At 41.4% G+C, this 16,936-nt stretch overlaps 3 protein-coding genes and 1 non-coding gene across 7 annotated transcripts; 3 read left to right on the forward strand and 1 right to left on the reverse strand.

The window, feature by feature from the left end:
* The first annotated feature begins 808 nt into the window (after nucleotides 1-808).
* trnag-ucc lies at nucleotides 809-880 on the forward strand. Its single transcript has one exon. It is a non-coding gene; the product is annotated as a tRNA-Gly (tRNA).
* A 3,948-nt stretch (nucleotides 881-4,828) lies between these two features.
* Nucleotides 4,829-10,739, forward strand: polr2d (RNA polymerase II subunit D). Of its 2 annotated transcripts, XM_048264642.1 has the most exons (5): nucleotides 4,829-4,964; nucleotides 5,072-5,148; nucleotides 5,274-5,454; nucleotides 6,964-7,059; nucleotides 10,357-10,739. In XM_048264642.1, the coding sequence occupies exons 2-5, from the start codon at nucleotides 5,073-5,075 to the stop codon at nucleotides 10,433-10,435; spliced, it is 432 nt and encodes a 143-aa protein (XP_048120599.1). In that variant the 5' UTR covers nucleotides 4,829-4,964; nucleotide 5,072; the 3' UTR covers nucleotides 10,436-10,739. The 2 variants fall into 2 exon arrangements, with proteins under 2 accessions (XP_048120599.1, XP_048120600.1); XM_048264643.1 differs by having other exon boundaries at nucleotides 4,830-5,148.
* On the reverse strand, nucleotides 10,730-13,928 carry LOC125308264 (dual specificity protein phosphatase 14-like). 2 transcript variants are annotated; one of them, XM_048264644.1, is made up of 4 exons: nucleotides 13,323-13,928; nucleotides 12,798-12,840; nucleotides 11,489-11,582; nucleotides 10,730-11,305 (listed from the first exon to the last, which is right to left on the reverse strand). In XM_048264644.1, exons 3-4 carry the CDS (start codon nucleotides 11,519-11,521, stop codon nucleotides 10,784-10,786), a joined length of 555 nt encoding a protein of 184 aa, XP_048120601.1. In that variant the 5' UTR covers nucleotides 11,522-11,582; nucleotides 12,798-12,840; nucleotides 13,323-13,928; the 3' UTR covers nucleotides 10,730-10,783. The 2 variants fall into 2 exon arrangements, with proteins under 2 accessions (XP_048120601.1, XP_048120602.1); XM_048264645.1 differs by lacking the exon at nucleotides 11,489-11,582 and having other exon boundaries at nucleotides 13,323-13,923.
* On the forward strand, nucleotides 11,296-16,924 carry LOC125308262. Of its 2 annotated transcripts, none has more exons than XM_048264641.1 (2): nucleotides 11,296-11,317; nucleotides 14,936-16,924. In XM_048264641.1, the coding sequence occupies exon 2, from the start codon at nucleotides 14,972-14,974 to the stop codon at nucleotides 16,091-16,093; it is 1,122 nt and encodes a 373-aa protein (XP_048120598.1). In that variant the 5' UTR covers nucleotides 11,296-11,317; nucleotides 14,936-14,971; the 3' UTR covers nucleotides 16,094-16,924. The 2 variants fall into 2 exon arrangements, with proteins under 2 accessions (XP_048120598.1, XP_048120597.1); XM_048264640.1 differs by lacking the exon at nucleotides 11,296-11,317 and adding an exon at nucleotides 12,312-12,467.
* Nucleotides 16,925-16,936: the final 12 nt, after the last annotated feature.

The following is a 16,936-nucleotide window of genomic DNA, read 5'->3' on the forward strand; positions in this document are numbered from 1 at the left end:
CAAAGTGTGCAAGTGTACAAGTGGAGTAGTGCAAGGCAGCCATTGTGGGTCCAAAGTCCAGGATGTTATGTAGCTGAGGGTGGAGGGGGGAGAGGGGGGAGAGAGTTCAGCATCACTCTGGTATCACTCATCTACTATGCCTATCAGCTCCAGTGAATTGAATTTCTATTTGACACGCGTCTACGTGCTACACACTTACGTCGTGGCGACTAGTTTCCCCCTCTTCCCAAAGTCATATTGCATTTCAAAGTAGCATAACATCTGCTCCACAGTTGCCCTTTGGCTACCATGTCCCCATCTTGTGTGGCACAAAGTGGAAGACCGACACGAACAAAATTATTTGGGAGTGCCAACAGGGGGCGTTAAGAGACTACCAGAGCTCTGGAGACTAGGCTACTAGGCTACATACAAGTAGGACGCCAGAGACGGAGATAAAGAAAGTGGACGGCCGAGGAAAGGGGAACTGAAACTAATGCCAGGCCTCTGACATTTTCCAGTTTCAAATACTGTCGTAGTTTGGTGAAGAGATGGACACGGTCAACTTGACAGCCTCATGGGTGAAGAGTGGGTTCGCCTAGAGCTGCTAAGGAGGTTGATCTAACTGTTAACCGTGTAGGCTACCGTAACTTATTATTAGTTTAGTAGGTAGCCTAATGTTTGTCGCGTAAATTGACGACTGCGACGGTGGTCACAAGGGGGCATTAATCTATCGTTAGGCGTAACATATGCCAACGAGAAGATTGGAGCAAGAAGCAATGATACGGAATTGGACGTTCTTCTCGGTGGTGTCTCTCCAAGGAACACGTGAGCGTTGGTGGTATAGTGGTTAGCATAGCTGCCTTCCAAGCAGTTGACCCGGGTTCGATTCCCGGCCAACGCAACTGTTTTGTGCCATGCCAAGGAGAATAATTAATGAGTATTCATCTGGCTGCTGAGACAGTTGTTAGCCAGATATGGTTGTAACCAGCAATGATTAGGAACGAGTTCAACTCTGGCCCAGGTATGTGGAGGAGTGTAACCCGAATCTGATGTGAAAACGTGCTTTGAAATCAAAACTACAGCCACAGCATGTTATGACAGGCTTGATAGGCTACTACAGTGAATGGTGCATTGTTACATTTAAATACCTGGTCCTGCGTGAATGAATTCTTCAGTAAAACATGCCATTAATTTCTTATTTTAACTTCTCTCAGTAGCCTTGCCTGTGGAGGATTTTTTGTTTTTGTAGGCCTATCAACCTATCTTTCATTGTAGCCCATGTGTCAATATATCGGTCAGTAAAAAGCCTGCATCTGTAGCATAATTAAATACTTTTCATCTTACTATTTTATTAAATTAATTAAATTTTATTTATTTAATTAAAATTTATTAAATTTGATTTCATAATTTGATTTGATTTTTCATTATTTATTGACGCATGAAGGACTAAACTATTTAAGCTATTGAAGCCTATAGGCACATTGAAAAATAGATTCAAGGAAGGGCAGATTGACATGCAAAGGATTCCAGCAGCCTGTGCAAAATAGACCTGTTCTGATCATGGACTGATTATGAGTCACTGGGCGCCAGGGCACAGACATGAAAAGGGCCCCCCTGAAAAAGTTAGTAACTCAACAATGGGGGGTCTGGGGGCATGCCCCCTGTAAGAGAATTTTGAAAAATAACCCCTTAAATGATGACTTCTGGCGAGTTTTGTGGAAAAAAATGAATAGATTGACATAGTGACCTCACACAGAGGCTTGAGCTTCAGGGCCCCCTGAGCCCTTGGGCCCCTGGGACTGGGCCCAGTAGTCCCATTCAGTAATCCATCCCTGGTTCTGATTGGTCTACTAAGAACGATGTGAGACAGACCAGACAGCTACTATCAGATAAGCCGTGTTGCCTTTATTTTTGGCTGTACATGGGCTATGTAGGCTACATATGTAGGGTCTATATGTTTATATCTGCTGCCTTGGTCGATTATTTCAGCAGAGAGATTATCCTAAATACTTTAAATGGAGAGTGGCATGTGTCAAAGTTGGCTACTGTTGTGATAGCCTACCCTTTTTAATAGGTAGGCAAAGATTCACCCATGATTTTTTTAAAACATTTTTTTAATCAAATCAATTTAATCCAAAGGGACATACAGGGAATGCTTATTCGTATTGAGTTGCCCCCTAAACGGACATGAGCAAAAACAATAATCCACTTTCTGGTGTGCACATGAAAGTTTCTAATGCGCACTGATGCCTACACAAAAGTTTCTGGTGAGCATGAGCAACTCCAGCTCTGGAAAAAATTAAGAGACCTGTATAATTTTCTGATGTCATCCTATGTTTGCTGAGTGACATTTGAATCAGTTGACAGTCATTCAAATTTGCAGTGGTCTTTTAATATGACCGTCAACTCATTTGAATATCACTCAGCAACCATAGGATGACATGAGACAAATGTGCAGTGATCTCTTACTTTTTTCCAGAGCTGTATCTGGTGCAAAGCAGAAACTTACAAAAAACTTGTTTGCCCATATCCTCTTAGGGCAGAGGGGTCATCGACTATGTGCAATAAGCAATATCTCTATACATGGATTTCTATGCAACGTCACGAAAACATGCGTGCGCAACCAAGAGGCAGAAAGCACCATAGAACAGCATAGAGCAATGCAAAAGAGCAAAAGAATACAATGAGTTTTTGTGCTGAAAACTGCACCAATTCGAAATCACGATGGTTAGAGAATGTTAAATATGTTCAATATCCCTAATGGAATGCATGTCTTAGCCAAAATGACAAAATAATGATGTTATATTAATAATGCAAATGAACGGCAAACTTTGAAATATAGTCTGAAATGAGATGTTATTAACATTGAGACAACAGGGGTATACAAAAAAATCAGATTGTAGCTTACAGCAGCCGACTATTTAGGTTAAGTTTATAACGTTGTGGACGGCCACCAAGCGTCTTCTGCCCCACGGCTGCGCGCGCATCTAGTTTTGCTGGTAAACGGGAAACCCGTGTATTGATACATGAGTTAAACCTAGTATTATTACAAACCATCCTCAGGAGAGAAGATGCAGAAAAGGAAAAATGCTAGGAAAAGTGGTTTGATGCACGGACAAGTAATACATTATGTTGGTGTACGGACAATTACATTATGTTGGTGTAGCCCAATGACTTTATAAAGGTAGCCATAGTCTGTGCTGGTGAAAAAGAGAGACTGACATGAAATGGTATTTCAAGAAAGAAAGAGCAGTATTACAGCAATACATGATAAATGTTTACTCATAAGTGGGTGCATGCTACAGTAGTATTACCAAAGTCCTTTAAGGCAAGTCCCTCCACTCGGCAGCCATATTGCAAAGCTTTTTGGGCTCTTATCAGGCATCTTCTATTTCGGGTAGAACTGTGCGTGCGCAATGCTTCACGAATCACGACACACCAACCAAACTCCAGCTGCGAGATCACAACACATGATTGGCACGATGTATTCACAACATACCACATGATTGGCACGATGTATTCACACCATACCACATGATTGGCACGATGTATTCACATGTCAACATTTGGCGGCGGAATGGGCGGAATATGTGTAGACGATTGCCATTTTTGCGTTAAGAACTAACCCCATACATTCCTATGGGAGATTCTTTAAGTGCTCTGTCTCCTCGTTAGAAAGTCTCTGGTATCACTCCAAAATAATCACTTGATTTGGAAATGGTATGCGAAATGGTTAAATAACTGATGGAGAAAGAGAGTGCAGAGGTGAGATGGTATAAGTGAAGAAACCTGATTACAGAGAATTACCAGGAAAACACTGATTTGCCTTGCACAATAATCCTCTCTTGTGACAATACTGTATGTGAAACTTATGGAATTGTGTGAAATATCGATTGATAAAAAGCAGATGTATGAATTGGTCATTATTTCTGAGAAATAACACACTGCCTTCTCTCTTCGTTCATCTCCTGTAGCATTTGATCAGTGCTCTTTCAGTTGAACTAAGGTAGTGCTTCACTACTACAAAGTATTGTTAACTATTATGTATTATGTCATGGGGGAGGTCATAGGCCTACATGATCTTATGTGATCATGTATTGTTTACATGGGCAAAATGTTTGAAACAATTGGGCAAAGTGTTAAATTTCATTTAAATTAGTGTTGGTTAAAATAAAAAAAAAAAAAAAAAAAATATTTGACACAGGAACAGATATGGCGAACAGTAGCCTACAAATGGAATGTTCAATAACTATTTTTTTCAGTAACCTTACATTACAATGTCATGAAATATGCCGGTTTATAGGGCACAAAATAACAGTCACATAAGGGTAGGCCTAATGAGAATTGTGGAAGGTAGCAGCCTATGTGAAGTGAACATTTTTACTTTGGAAAAAAAAAAAACTTTTGCTGATATCTTTGGATCAGAGATACCTGTGTATTTCAAATTGTCCATGATCAAAGAGGACACTAATAAACATGTGCATAGCAAAAATCACAACTTGAACTTGCTGTGCACGCAAGATTTTTAAGAATCAACAGTAGGCTACACATGTCTAACCTGACTCTCGCCAGATGAAGATGCTAGGCGGAACGAAATTCATCTGGAGAGAGTCAGGTTAACACATGTCACCCCATCATGAATTTGTAGAATGGCAGGAACTGATTTCACCCACATGCATATTTTGCGAGGGGAATGCTAAACTTATTGCGAGGGAATGCACAACTGTTGCGAGGGAATATGATATAATAGAAAGGGGGCTCTAAAAGTAGCCCACGTATCCGCCTCCAAAATAAAATCCTACCATGGCCCTTCGGAGGCTCCATAATCGCAATCGGCTCGCAGTAGTAAACCTCCCGTACTGTGAGGGCGCTAGTAAAAACTTTAACACTGTAGCCTTCTACAGCCATGTTTTCAAACCAAGGAAGGCGCATTGTCTTACGAACGTACGAACGTGTTCTGCTTATGTGGAGAACCCCCCTGATATGTAGGTCAAGTTTGGATTCTTTGTATTTTGTTTATCAAGTTTAAGCTGCGTTTTCGTCCTTGTGGTTGCTTTAACTTCCTTTTAAACGTTCACTCACCGGAACATAGTATGGCGTCCGTCGGCAACCAAGGACCAGTTGTTGGCGATGTCGAAGAGGATGCTTCTCAACTTATCTTCCCTAAAGGTAAGCCAGTCATTTGATTAATGTTTCCAGCAACGTAAAACATTTATTTGAAACCCATTCTCATATAAATGTTTTTGTGTATTTTCACTAACATACGATTTTGTATTGTGTCAATTTCCCCTTAGAATTTGAGAATGCAGAGACACTTCTAAATTCAGAGGTTCACATGCTGTTGGAACATCGAAAGCAACAGAATGAAAGTGCAGAGGATGAGCAAGAACTTTCTGAAGTATTCATGAAGACCCTTAACTACACCGCACGATTCAGTCGGTATAAAAACAGGGAAACTATAGCTAGTGTCCGAAGGTGAGTAATGGAACTAAAAGTAATGTATGTGTGCATAAAGTTGTAATACATGAACTGCATGTAATCTGAGGACATCATTCAAGTTTCAGAACACTTAGAAATGTCCATCGCACTCCATTATTGAATACAAGCTGACTACTTCACTAAGCCTACACAGTTCTCTTGCATAGCTTGGACTGGGTGACTTGTCATTTAGGAGTGGCTCCAATCAAGCACCATACACAGGGTTGGCCTGACGTTACAAAATAGACTTAAAGCCTCCCTTCTTCAATATCCCTTTATCCTGTACAAATGTCCTACTTCACTACCTCTAAAGCACCCTCATCACATTTCCTCCAATGCACTGTAGCTAAGCAGTCTTATTTGTTCCGCAGCACACAAATGTGATCTGAACACCTTAGATTTGGCTGTCCATAAAACGTTCTCTCAGTTGTTCTCACTGACTGCTCTTGTGCCCATCTTAACAGTTTCTTTTCTGTTGACTTTGTGTGTGTGTGTGGTGTTTCGCGGGTAGGCTACCATTCATTGAATCTGCCACCTGAGGACCTATGAGGATACGATAGATACAATATATTTGTTCTCCTGCTCAGTTTCTTGCTGTATGTGTACAGTAAGTGTGCACTCCTCTTTGCCCTGGTTCAAGCCTGTTCAATCCTCTGTGATTGTTCAAAACAGGAACAGACACGTTTCAGAATGAAGCTTTCATTTGAATGCCATACAGCATTCATTAGACACCATAAAAAACACTGACCTAAAAACCCATTTTTTCCTAGCTTGTTCAGCAGTGCAAATCCGGTAGGCATGAATGATCTGTAAGCCCAGTTGGTTTGAAGGGATGACCCCTATACCATCTCGGCTTATATGCTAGGGATGTGATGCATCTAATAATTGCCTTACCTTTCTTTACTACTTGGGACAATTATATTGTCATGAAATTTTTAGATAAGAACCAATATCTGTCTGTCTGCTCTGAACTGTCTCAGCTCCAACCCTCTCTTCATTAATAACACTGGTGTTAGATTTACATGATCATTTATCTATTATTGTTCCTAAACAATTATAGTAGTCATCCACCATCAATAATTAGTTGGTACTCTTTGCAACCACTTCTTTAAAAAAATCTTTAGGTTTTTGGTGTTCACATGAAAAACAACTGGACTGACACCATCTGACAAAAGGGGTCTACCCAAGCCCAGCGGCTGTCTTACTCCTGAATGAAATCCATGATTGCCACGATGTTAGCCAATTTCATATTAATTTGGTCTGATGTGTCGCTCCTACATCCTACATTTTGTTAGGGTAAATAATACTGGGAAAATCACACTTCCTTGTAGTGCTCCAGGAATAATATACACTTCCCCATTTCCTCACACACTGTATACAGATAGTATGCTGTATGTTAAGTGGTTTCATTTGAGATATGAAGTATGCCATGGGTATTGTAAATTAATCCATGTTTCATTCCTCAGAATGAATACTAAAGCTTATTTATTTGTCATTTTCATACAGCTTGCTTTTGCAAAAAAAGCTGCACAAGTTTGAGCTGGCATGCCTAGCTAATCTGTGTCCAGAGCCTGCTGAGGAGGCAAAAGCCCTTATTCCCAGGTAGGTTGGTAGCTTGTCACAGGAAACAATGTACCAAACAACACGTAGTATCTTGTTTGGGTTTACTCTAAGGTCATATTGTTCTGAATGAGGTCCTCAGTAGGGTTGCAAAATTCCGGGAATTTTCAAAGTTGGAAACTTTCCATGGGAATATATGGGAATTAACAGGAATAAACGGGAATTAATGGGAATAAACTGGGATTTTTTAATATGGCAAGTTAGTCTATAACAGGGAACTTAAATGTAGTGGACAAAACCCCATCTTGCAGTCTAATATTAGTTAAAACAACCTGATTTAATACAATTTCAGTCAAATTTCTACCCTGCACATATGTCAATCACATGCACACAGCAATCGGCATAGGCTGCTAGACATAAAGGAAACGTATGGTGCGTTCATATGCATGGGGAAAAAATGTTCCAACCAATCGGATTTTGTTGTTGAGTGGTGTGGTGTATTTCGGGCAGTTCAGTGTTGCTAGTTTAGCACGCTAGTAAACCATAGGCAGATAATGGGATTCCCGCTAGCATGCTAGCTAGCTTTGTATGCTAAGCTAAGCGAGAATAGCAACATACAAATCATATTGCTTATTACAAAACGAAATGTTAATGTTTGTATATGAAACAGTTTGTATGAATTACCCATAATTCCCAGTTAATTCCCGTAAGTTCCCATAATTTCCTTTAATTCCATTAAAGTTTCCAATTTGGAATATTTCCAAATTGGAAACCAATATCCCCAACTTAACTTCCCATGGTAAGTTTCCGGAAAGTTTCCGGAAATTTACCGGAAACTTTCCGCCCCTTTGCAACCCTAGTCCTCAGTAGTTCTATATCTACTGTACTCTAAATCGGTTAGTACTATGCTGTTGTGAATTCTTGTCAAATGGAATAATACATTAAACAATTTTAATATATCATGTTATTTTGTAAATATCATATTGATATATATTGTAACATACTATATTATGGGCCTTAGTTGATTTTGAACCATGGATTTGCAGCTCTACATAGTGCATGAGGTTGGCCTGTGGCTTGCTGTCCTCATAAGTTAAAGTGGGAAAGATTTCAATCACATGCACTATTGTAAATGTAATTTATCAATGTTTGTACTGGTTCTGTACTTTATTCACACTGCTGCAGAGTAGGACCTCAGATTTGACATTGACTTACACAAACCTTCCCTCACCCACCAACTGATGGTCAACGTTTACTTTGCCTGAAAAAAAAAAAACATTAGCAAACATGAGGCAGAAATCCCTAATGGTTTAGATGCAACTTGTGCATTTGTATATGAATTCACAAAAATAAAGTGTATTTCTGTGGTAAAAACAGAAAACATGCTGTTAAAAGATACTGCAAAGAGATGGTTTAGGCAAATAATTTTCCCAGTGAAGTGCACTTGCCCTTTGTAAGGTTTTTTCATTTTATATCAGAAAAACCCAGACAAGGCTTTGGCTGCTGATGTCTAATAGATTAGGTCCTTCTTGTAGAAATAGAAATCAACTGATAACTGATGTCAAGATAAATAATTCTCATTGCCATATTGATTAAGAAACCCGTTTACAAAAATTTGGGGCCAAATACAGGCCCCAAAAACGCTGTTGTCATGTGGTAAGGTCAAAATGCAACAAAAGACCTCTCTTTTCGCAATAACAGTTTTGTGAGGGCAGGACTTCGTCTTCACCAGACAGGTTCATTTTAAAATCTCGTTTCATGATTTTGGACTGTGGAACATGCAACAAAAATAAAGTACTGAGGAAGCTGCATCTCACACAGCTGGCAAAGTTGTTCTGTTTCTTAGAACAGTGTTTTCAAACTGTCTAAAAAGAACTGTGTTGTGTTTTTTTTCTTTCCCCTGAATAAATATTAACAATTTGCCCTAAACTGTAGTCTATTGAAATCACGTTTCACAAAATGGCTTCTAAGCCTGATTGTATTAAATCTGCCATGGTGTGTAGATGAAAGGTATTGACAAAAACTGTACAAATACTTGTACAGTTGTACAAATTCCTGACCACGAACCCACCCTATGAAAGCCTGTTTCTGAGACTTTTGGCCACAGACTCTCAGAATATACCTTCTTGACATTATGCGTTGATTTTTTTTTTGGCGACGGGCAATAAACAGCAACAAATTTATGTTGTGACTTCAGGGGCCTATTCCAGAGAGCAGGAAAAAAAAAATCTTTAGTTTGTTAACCCTGAGAAGAGGGAAACAATGGGTTTCTTGTTCCAGTAAGAAACTTAACTCAAACTTTGAGTCAGTCACCACTCCCTAGCAGGTTTTCTTTAACAAACCCAGTTTCTCCGTATCTCCTCCCTCCTACTGAGCTGTTAAAGCTGTCATTTTCTCCTCTATTAGTTCAACGCAAGTGCAAATTCATTTGCATAGCCTAGGCTATGCCCAGGGAGGATTTTGAGATCACAAATATTAACCTCAATCAAACGTTATAATTTTGAAAATTGAAATAGGCTACTTAGCAACTGAATAAAATGAGTTTGTTTAAAACCAATCTAGGCTACTGTATCAAAGTCATTGACAGGTGCAGCAACATAGTCGGTTAAAAATAGAAGGCTAATCTTAGTAGGCTACAGTTTGTGATGGCTTGTGCCATTAAAAACATAATTTATGCTGTTAGGGTTTTTAAGTCATTTTTAAGTCACCGGTCAGGAAATATACCGCTCATAAAACAATTAACAGCACAAACCATTTTAATAATTTACTGGTGACGTGCAACCACCAGTTTAACCTAATTCTAAGACTGTGCTGCATTTTCCTTCGGAATCGTGCACACTGCTAGTAGGGATAACTTCTCAAATGGAGTGACATAAGAAGAGGGGTAAGTTTTCTAACCAGTTCCTATGGTGACTCGTCATTTCTGAGCTCCATTGATGATGGCTTTTCCTAATCATCGGGCACGCGCTGAAGTTTTTGGAACCAAACTCTCAGTTTCCCATCTCAGGGTAGATCAACCCAGAGATCAGATCAGACAGAGAGTTTGTTAAACCTCCTTTCTAGAACCCTGTATGTTTAACTTCATAAATAATAACAAATAACAAAATATTTTCATAGTAAATAGTGTGCCGCGAAATAAAAAGTTTGGGAAGCACTGCTTGAGAAACCACAAAGATATAGAGAGGAATTCTTTGCTCTGTTTCATAGCTGCTCTGTAACAAAAAGTGTTAAGTTTCAGTTCACCTTTTTTCTTGTTCATTCATACTATTCTCACATATCAGGTAATTTCAGGTTGTGTTCGGTTTTTCATAAGACTGATCTGTTATTTTTCCCCTTCAGTCTTGAAGGTCGCTTTGAAGATGAGGAGCTACAGCAGATACTCGATGACATTCATGTCAAAATGAGTTTCCAGTATTGAATTCTGCTCTCCCCTGCATTATAAAACTCCCCTGAAGAACCCAACACACTCATAATTACTTCCACAGACTCCGTGAGACTGTTGGGACATGATCTAGTCATTGGACTGGTTTGGAATCAAAAGGTTCCTATCTTTCATACTTAATATATCCTGAGCTCAAATACTTTAGGTTTGATGAAATCGGCCAATCAAACAGTGTGGTTTGTGTTTCTGAGACATGACTTTGCATGTCATATTTTAGTGAATTTTTTTGAGTCATATTATTTCTGTAACTTTGTGTTAATAAAAAAGTACTTCATATTGACAGTGTGGTTTAATTATTCTAGAAAAGGTTTAGTCCAAGTTCAGTCACACATTCAGACAATACTCTGACCCCTTATTCACATCTATAGCCTCTGGTAAAACCCCAAGGGACGTGGCAACCATCCTGACAGAGTTCTTCCCATGAAGTCTCCGCTCGTACTCCAGGAGCTGTCGCCAGAACCCAGCGTTGGGTCGAATGAATGGCCTGGCCTCCAGAACCCAGTGGTGAGCTTGGAGAAGCGTGGCCCCTTTGAACTTCATCAGGTACGCCATGACAAGAGAAGCTGATCGACTCCTGCCAGCAGTGCAGTGCACCAGAGTGTTGCCAGTCTTGTTGTCATGGATGCGTTCCGCCACTGGGTCAAAGTGCTCTGACAATGAAGCGTGGGGTTGGTCGAGGACGGGTACACGTATGCACTCTACACCAGTGTAATCAGGGCTTATGTGTTCCACCGTGGCATTCACAATGAGAGTGATGTGCCGGCTGGTGATGGCTGCGCGGTTCAATGCAGCATCTATGCCACTGAGATACAAGGTGGGAGTGATCTGAGAGACTGCCATCTGCACCTGCATGATGGGGTAAAAATTGTAGACAAAGAATGTCCATAAATGTTTGATGACGGTAAATTAATAGTTTATTCAAAGCTATACAAAGTAAAATAAATACAGTAGCCTAGCCTACTTGTTTTTTGCATATAAAGTTCGCCCATGTAGCCTACGAAGCTGCAGAAACATAAATTAAATCTTTACCATGCATGGTTCAAAGGTGACCCGTTGCGTCATTATTCAAAAGTATCCTAAACAGTCTATGGAACTTTGAAGATTAAAGCATTCGCGATTCTTCCTAAGGGGACAAGAAAATGAACTTCATTCATTCCCAGATAGCATAATCAGATTGGCAGATAGCGGGCCGCCGTTGGACTACCATCTCTTTAAATGTATAACTTGTCATGAATATTAAGAAAAGTTAATAAAATGATATATGGAGTAGGCCTATAGGCCTATCTGAACAAATTAAGCAATTTGTCTGCAACCCGCCAGAACCGATGAGTAAAATACCAGCGGACCGCCAGCTAGCCCCCAATGGACTTACAGCCTCTTGCTATCTGTTACCTAACCATTGTAAACCACAATTCGAACGATCACTTTGATGTAGCTACCATTTGGACAAGGGAAGGCACGTTTATTTATTTAGCGAACTGTTGTTAGAATGATAACATGCTACTAGGTCACTGTTTGCCCTGCATTTCTTAATTTGTCTTTGACAAATGGTTGTAATCATATGATGAACACAACAAGGGTAGACCTGCGAGCCAGTAGTCTCGACCTGCTTTCTGTTAGCGCAAGCATAACCCCTGATTGCTACACTGTAATTCCTTTGCTGAGATTCATCAAAGTGGTTTCCCCGGCAAGTTGCAATGCGAGACATAGTAGCCTACGCTAGCCTCTTTTAAATTAAATTAAGTCAAATAAAAATTCGTGTTCACATTTGCTACATTGTTTACAGTGTGTTTACTTCTGTTACCATGCTGCTGTGCGTTGTGGAAATTAGTCAGCAGGGCATGTTTGAGACTTGTCTGAGAGGACAAAGCAAATCGAAGCGAAGTACAGTTAGGAAATGACGTTGGGCTGTCATATGGCAATGAGTCACTTGTGCTCGAACAAAACTTAGTTTCATTTCTCCTGAACTGTCAGCCATCTGCTACTCTGACGGTGAGGCACAAATCAGGTAAGTTTATTTACCGATATAGGCTAGCCTAGGCCTATATTTCATGAAGGCTATACATTCTGTATTAGTCTACTTAAACCCTTTCGTATTTCGTCCTAATTAACAATCTTTGTAAATGATTATCTAAGCTAGAATAATTGTTTAGCTGCTGTGTTATCTAGCATTTTTATGATGGCCTGTTCTGCATTATAAACCACATGCGAGGGAAATAACGAACAGCCTGTTGACGGAATTGATCGATCTTCACAAACCATTGTCACTTTTCGGTCAGTTCACTTGAATTAAAATACAATAATGCTGTTGTATGTTGAAATACTGAGGAGGTCTCACCTGATCCTCTTAATATAGTCATTGTTGATCCCCGGACTTGCACCTGTCAAAACCACACAAATGAGGAACTGAAAACAGGAGGCTTGTGGCAGATTGTGCTCGCTCGATTTAGACAACGGGTGGCGCCAAAGACGCAGATAGATGGATGTCAAATCCAAACAACCCAAACATGTTTTCCTTTAGTAGTTTCAATGAATGCCACCTTATTATTATTTAGCAAGTTGCAATTATATGTCACTATCATTGTGAGTTCGATTGAGTTCAGAGAATTATGGCTCTACATTGACATCATAGACTGTAAAAAATAGGTTGACATGCAATTACAGATTAATGACAAATGGTTCCATGTTAACATGCACTTGTGGTTCACCAAGAAAAACAAACATCTAGGTATAGTCTGTTGCTGTTGAATCTTCACATCATTCTGCAGTGATTTTGGACACCAAACTGATATTTACATACTAGGCTACAACACAGCAGACCTTTAAAAACAGAGATGTCAACATGAAGTAGTACACTACACACCTGTATGTTAGAAGGAGCTTGAGCAAAAGGCACGAGCCAAGCATTAAACATGGCTTACTAGAGATAGCCTAAGATTGCGACAGTGTTCTCTCCGTCTAGCCACAACTCATTGCCACAAACGTGCGGTGAAGTCCTCACTGAGCTATTTATAGCGCCACACACATGGCAGTTCACAAGCTTCCAAGGGTGGACGCAGCAAGGTGAGGTGAATGTGTGGATCCTGATCCTAGACAGACACGCTCAATCCCATGTTCGGTGACTAATCTTCTAGGGACACACACACACACAGTCAGAGAGTGTGGAGTTTCTTTGTAGCTGCATGCCAAAGAGTTTGATTCAGTTTTAAGCTGTGTAAGTGTAAGCTGTTCACTATGTAAGAAGGGAATCAGTTGGAGTAGATTGTTAAGAATATGGAGGTAAAGTTAGAGTTAAAAACTCCAATAGTAGACCAGATACTTCAACATTTCTTGAGATCTCATGAATTTCTCCCTGTATTTAAATAGTTGGACATTAATCAGTGAAACACAGACCACTAACAAAATGTGGTAGTGAAACAGTGATAAGATTGAGAAAACAAGTTTTGGTTAACAGAACAGATCAATCAGCGCAATTGCCCAATCACTCAGGGCAGGGTCAGTCCCTGACTTGACCTTATCCAACCATGAATCTACTTTTACTCTCGACCTCCAGGCTGTTGAGGGCAGTTCCAGTGTCTGACTCAGCAAAGACCAGGCATGCAGTGGCAGACAGACCCCCACTCTCTCAGTCAGCCAAGTCAGTGTGGAGACTGGCCCATGGTCATGTGAGCTGTGAACTTGAACGGCAACATAGAGCTTCTTATTTACAACTACCTCCCTCTCCCATCCTTCCCACCACATACACACACACACACACACATACACACATACAGCAACCCCCAAACCTCCCTGTCCACCACCTGCTGTGTGCCTGCTGTCTGACTGGATAGGGGGTGCATAGGAGGCTATTGGGAGGGGCCTGACTGTAAGGAGCTCACCAGCTCTGGTGCTAACAGGATTATCCACTCAGGAGCAGAAAGACAGGGAAAGGGAAAAAAGACAGAGAAGGCGGAGATACGAGAGAGAGAGACTTCTAGGGATGTGTTGAGAGAGGGATTGAATGAGGATTGTTTAAAGTGATCCCTGTTGGAAGGCAGACAGTGACTCTCGTGAAGACCTTATTCACACCTGTTTCCACCCGTGCAGCTCAGCACTACAAACCAAACAAATCTCTGCGTCACAGTCTGTTTATGCCAGCCACTACAACACCCAGCCTGAAATTTGGCGCTAAATTATGTCATGAAGAGCACTTGCAGTGAACTGTCTATGGAGAGTTTTGACTTGAATGGATGTATGCTTATTTTGTGTAATGTATATATTTTTAGTGGAGTAGTGTGCACATCCCACCTTTCTTTAGGCCAGGTGCAGGACAAAGGTATACGAGTGTAAAACAGAAGAGAGAATGTCCGCACACCAGAATTTAGCTCCCAACTTTTAATTTATACCAACAACGTTTTGACCCACCTGGGACTTCCTCAGGTAAATGGATGAATATAATGTATATATTTTTAACAAAAACTTTTTTTTCACTCCCAGATTCTTCCACCGTGACTACATTTTGTAACTTGAGAGATGTCTTCCACTAATGCAGAGGACAGTGGCCATGCCAGAAGCGCCGCTCCACCAAAAACCCTTAAAGTGCAGAAGGTCAACAACAAGACTGTCACAACATCGTCTAAAACCACTGGTTCAAGGAATTTTCCCCAGAGGCCAAAGTCAGCCCCTGTGAAAATCTATGAACCACGCAGTGGAACAACAGCTCCAAAGGACACCAATAGAAGAGTTTTTACCCAGCCTGCTGGAAAATATACCCCAAAAACTCAATTCCCCCAGACATCAGGACAAAGAGGTGCAGCTACAAGAGCAGCCCAACACTTAACAAAGAGCGCAGGAAACAGTGGAGACGCTAAAGAGTCTTGTCCCAAGCCTGAGGCTGTGCCCCTGGGCCTCGATGTCAAATTGGACAGGCCCACTGTCAGAGCTGTGGAAGTCCATACACGGGGCCAGAGCGAGAATCCAAACTGGTTCTCCTGGCGTCAAAACCGCATAACTGCCTCCACCGCTCACCGCGTCTCCCACAGCCGCTTTGTTAATGGCCAGAGCAGGACTCCCCCGGAGTCCTACGTGACGGCCATTTTGGGAGAAGGCCAGAATGTCAGGACGCGGGCCATGACCTGGGGCATCGAGCATGAGGCCCAAGCAGCGCAGGTCTACCAGAGGCTGAAGAGCAAGTCACTGGGCCGTGCCGTGAAGGTGCAGGAGTGCGGCCTCTTCATCGACCCACAGCGAGCCTGGCTGGCGGCGAGCCCCGACGGCATCGTGGAGGACAAGCAGACAGGGGAGCATCTCCTCTGCCTGGAGGTCAAGTGTCCCTACAAGCACAGGGAGAACACCGTGAGAGACGCCTGCCTCCAGGATTCGGCTTTCTGTCTGGAGCTGGTTGACCAGCAGTACCGACTCAAAACCAAGCACAGCTACTACACCCAGGTGCAGTGCCAGATGGCGGTGACGGGCATCCACAAGGCCGACCTGGTGGTATTCACCCTGCGTGAGACCGCAGTTGTCCCTGTGACCTTTGACCCGCAGTTCTGGTATGACACCGTGACAAAGCTGGAGAAGTTCTACAGAGAAGGGGTCCTTCCACGCCTGAGAGAGAAAGGCCATGTCATACCATCAGCATTGCCTGAGGAGTGAGGCCATCTGCTGCATGTTTTTTTTTTTCCATTGTTCTCCTTCCATGAAACCTCACAGAGTCTGCAGTTCAGTATACAGGATATGTAGTGGATGACTGACTGACTAAGCTGGCAGTAGCTGCTGTGAAGCCTGCTGTGCTCAATCTAGAATAGGTTAATAGTGGCACTGGCTGCTGTGCAACTGTAACAATGATAAGCCTCTAACAATAGTGGAGGTATGCGTGTGTGTGATCAATGTATTATGTTCCAGTGACCTCATACTGGAAATAATGAAAACCTTAATGCTTATGTTGGTGATACTTTTTGTAATGCCTCAACTGACCCCAATTATGTCATGATCACAAAAATAGATTTAGTGATAAAGATAAAAAGACTTTCCAAGGCAGTCAGGAAACTTCCTGACGACACTGGAATTCTTGCCTACGGTCTTGGATTTGCACTGCATATTCAGGGGAACTGGTTGTCTCCAACAGTGGCAAAAGCCGTAATGTAAATGGGAGAAGTCTGACAGAAGTTAGTTGGAGCTGCTTTCACTGATAGCGGATTTAATGGGTACATCTGTAGTATTTCTCATGCTTCTATTAGACCTTGTGCTTTTGCATTATGGTGCCTTCAAGAGGTTGTTGTGTTAGAATCCAGAGGCTGGTCAGAGTGCACAGAACAAACTTCAACAACGCAAAGGGCTACATTCTAAGGGAGTTCAGTTCCATGTCTCCAATGCAATATGAGCTGAGATTATGTTTGACCTGTAAAAAAGTGATGCCTAGAAAATTGTGATCTCACAAATTTTGGCTTTGAAAGCGATTTCAAAATAAAAAAAAGTGCTTCACAATATATGTGTCTT

Source organism: Alosa alosa, chromosome 15 (genome assembly GCF_017589495.1).
Source record: "Alosa alosa isolate M-15738 ecotype Scorff River chromosome 15, AALO_Geno_1.1, whole genome shotgun sequence".
Taxonomy (NCBI): Eukaryota; Metazoa; Chordata; class Actinopteri; order Clupeiformes; family Clupeidae; genus Alosa; species Alosa alosa.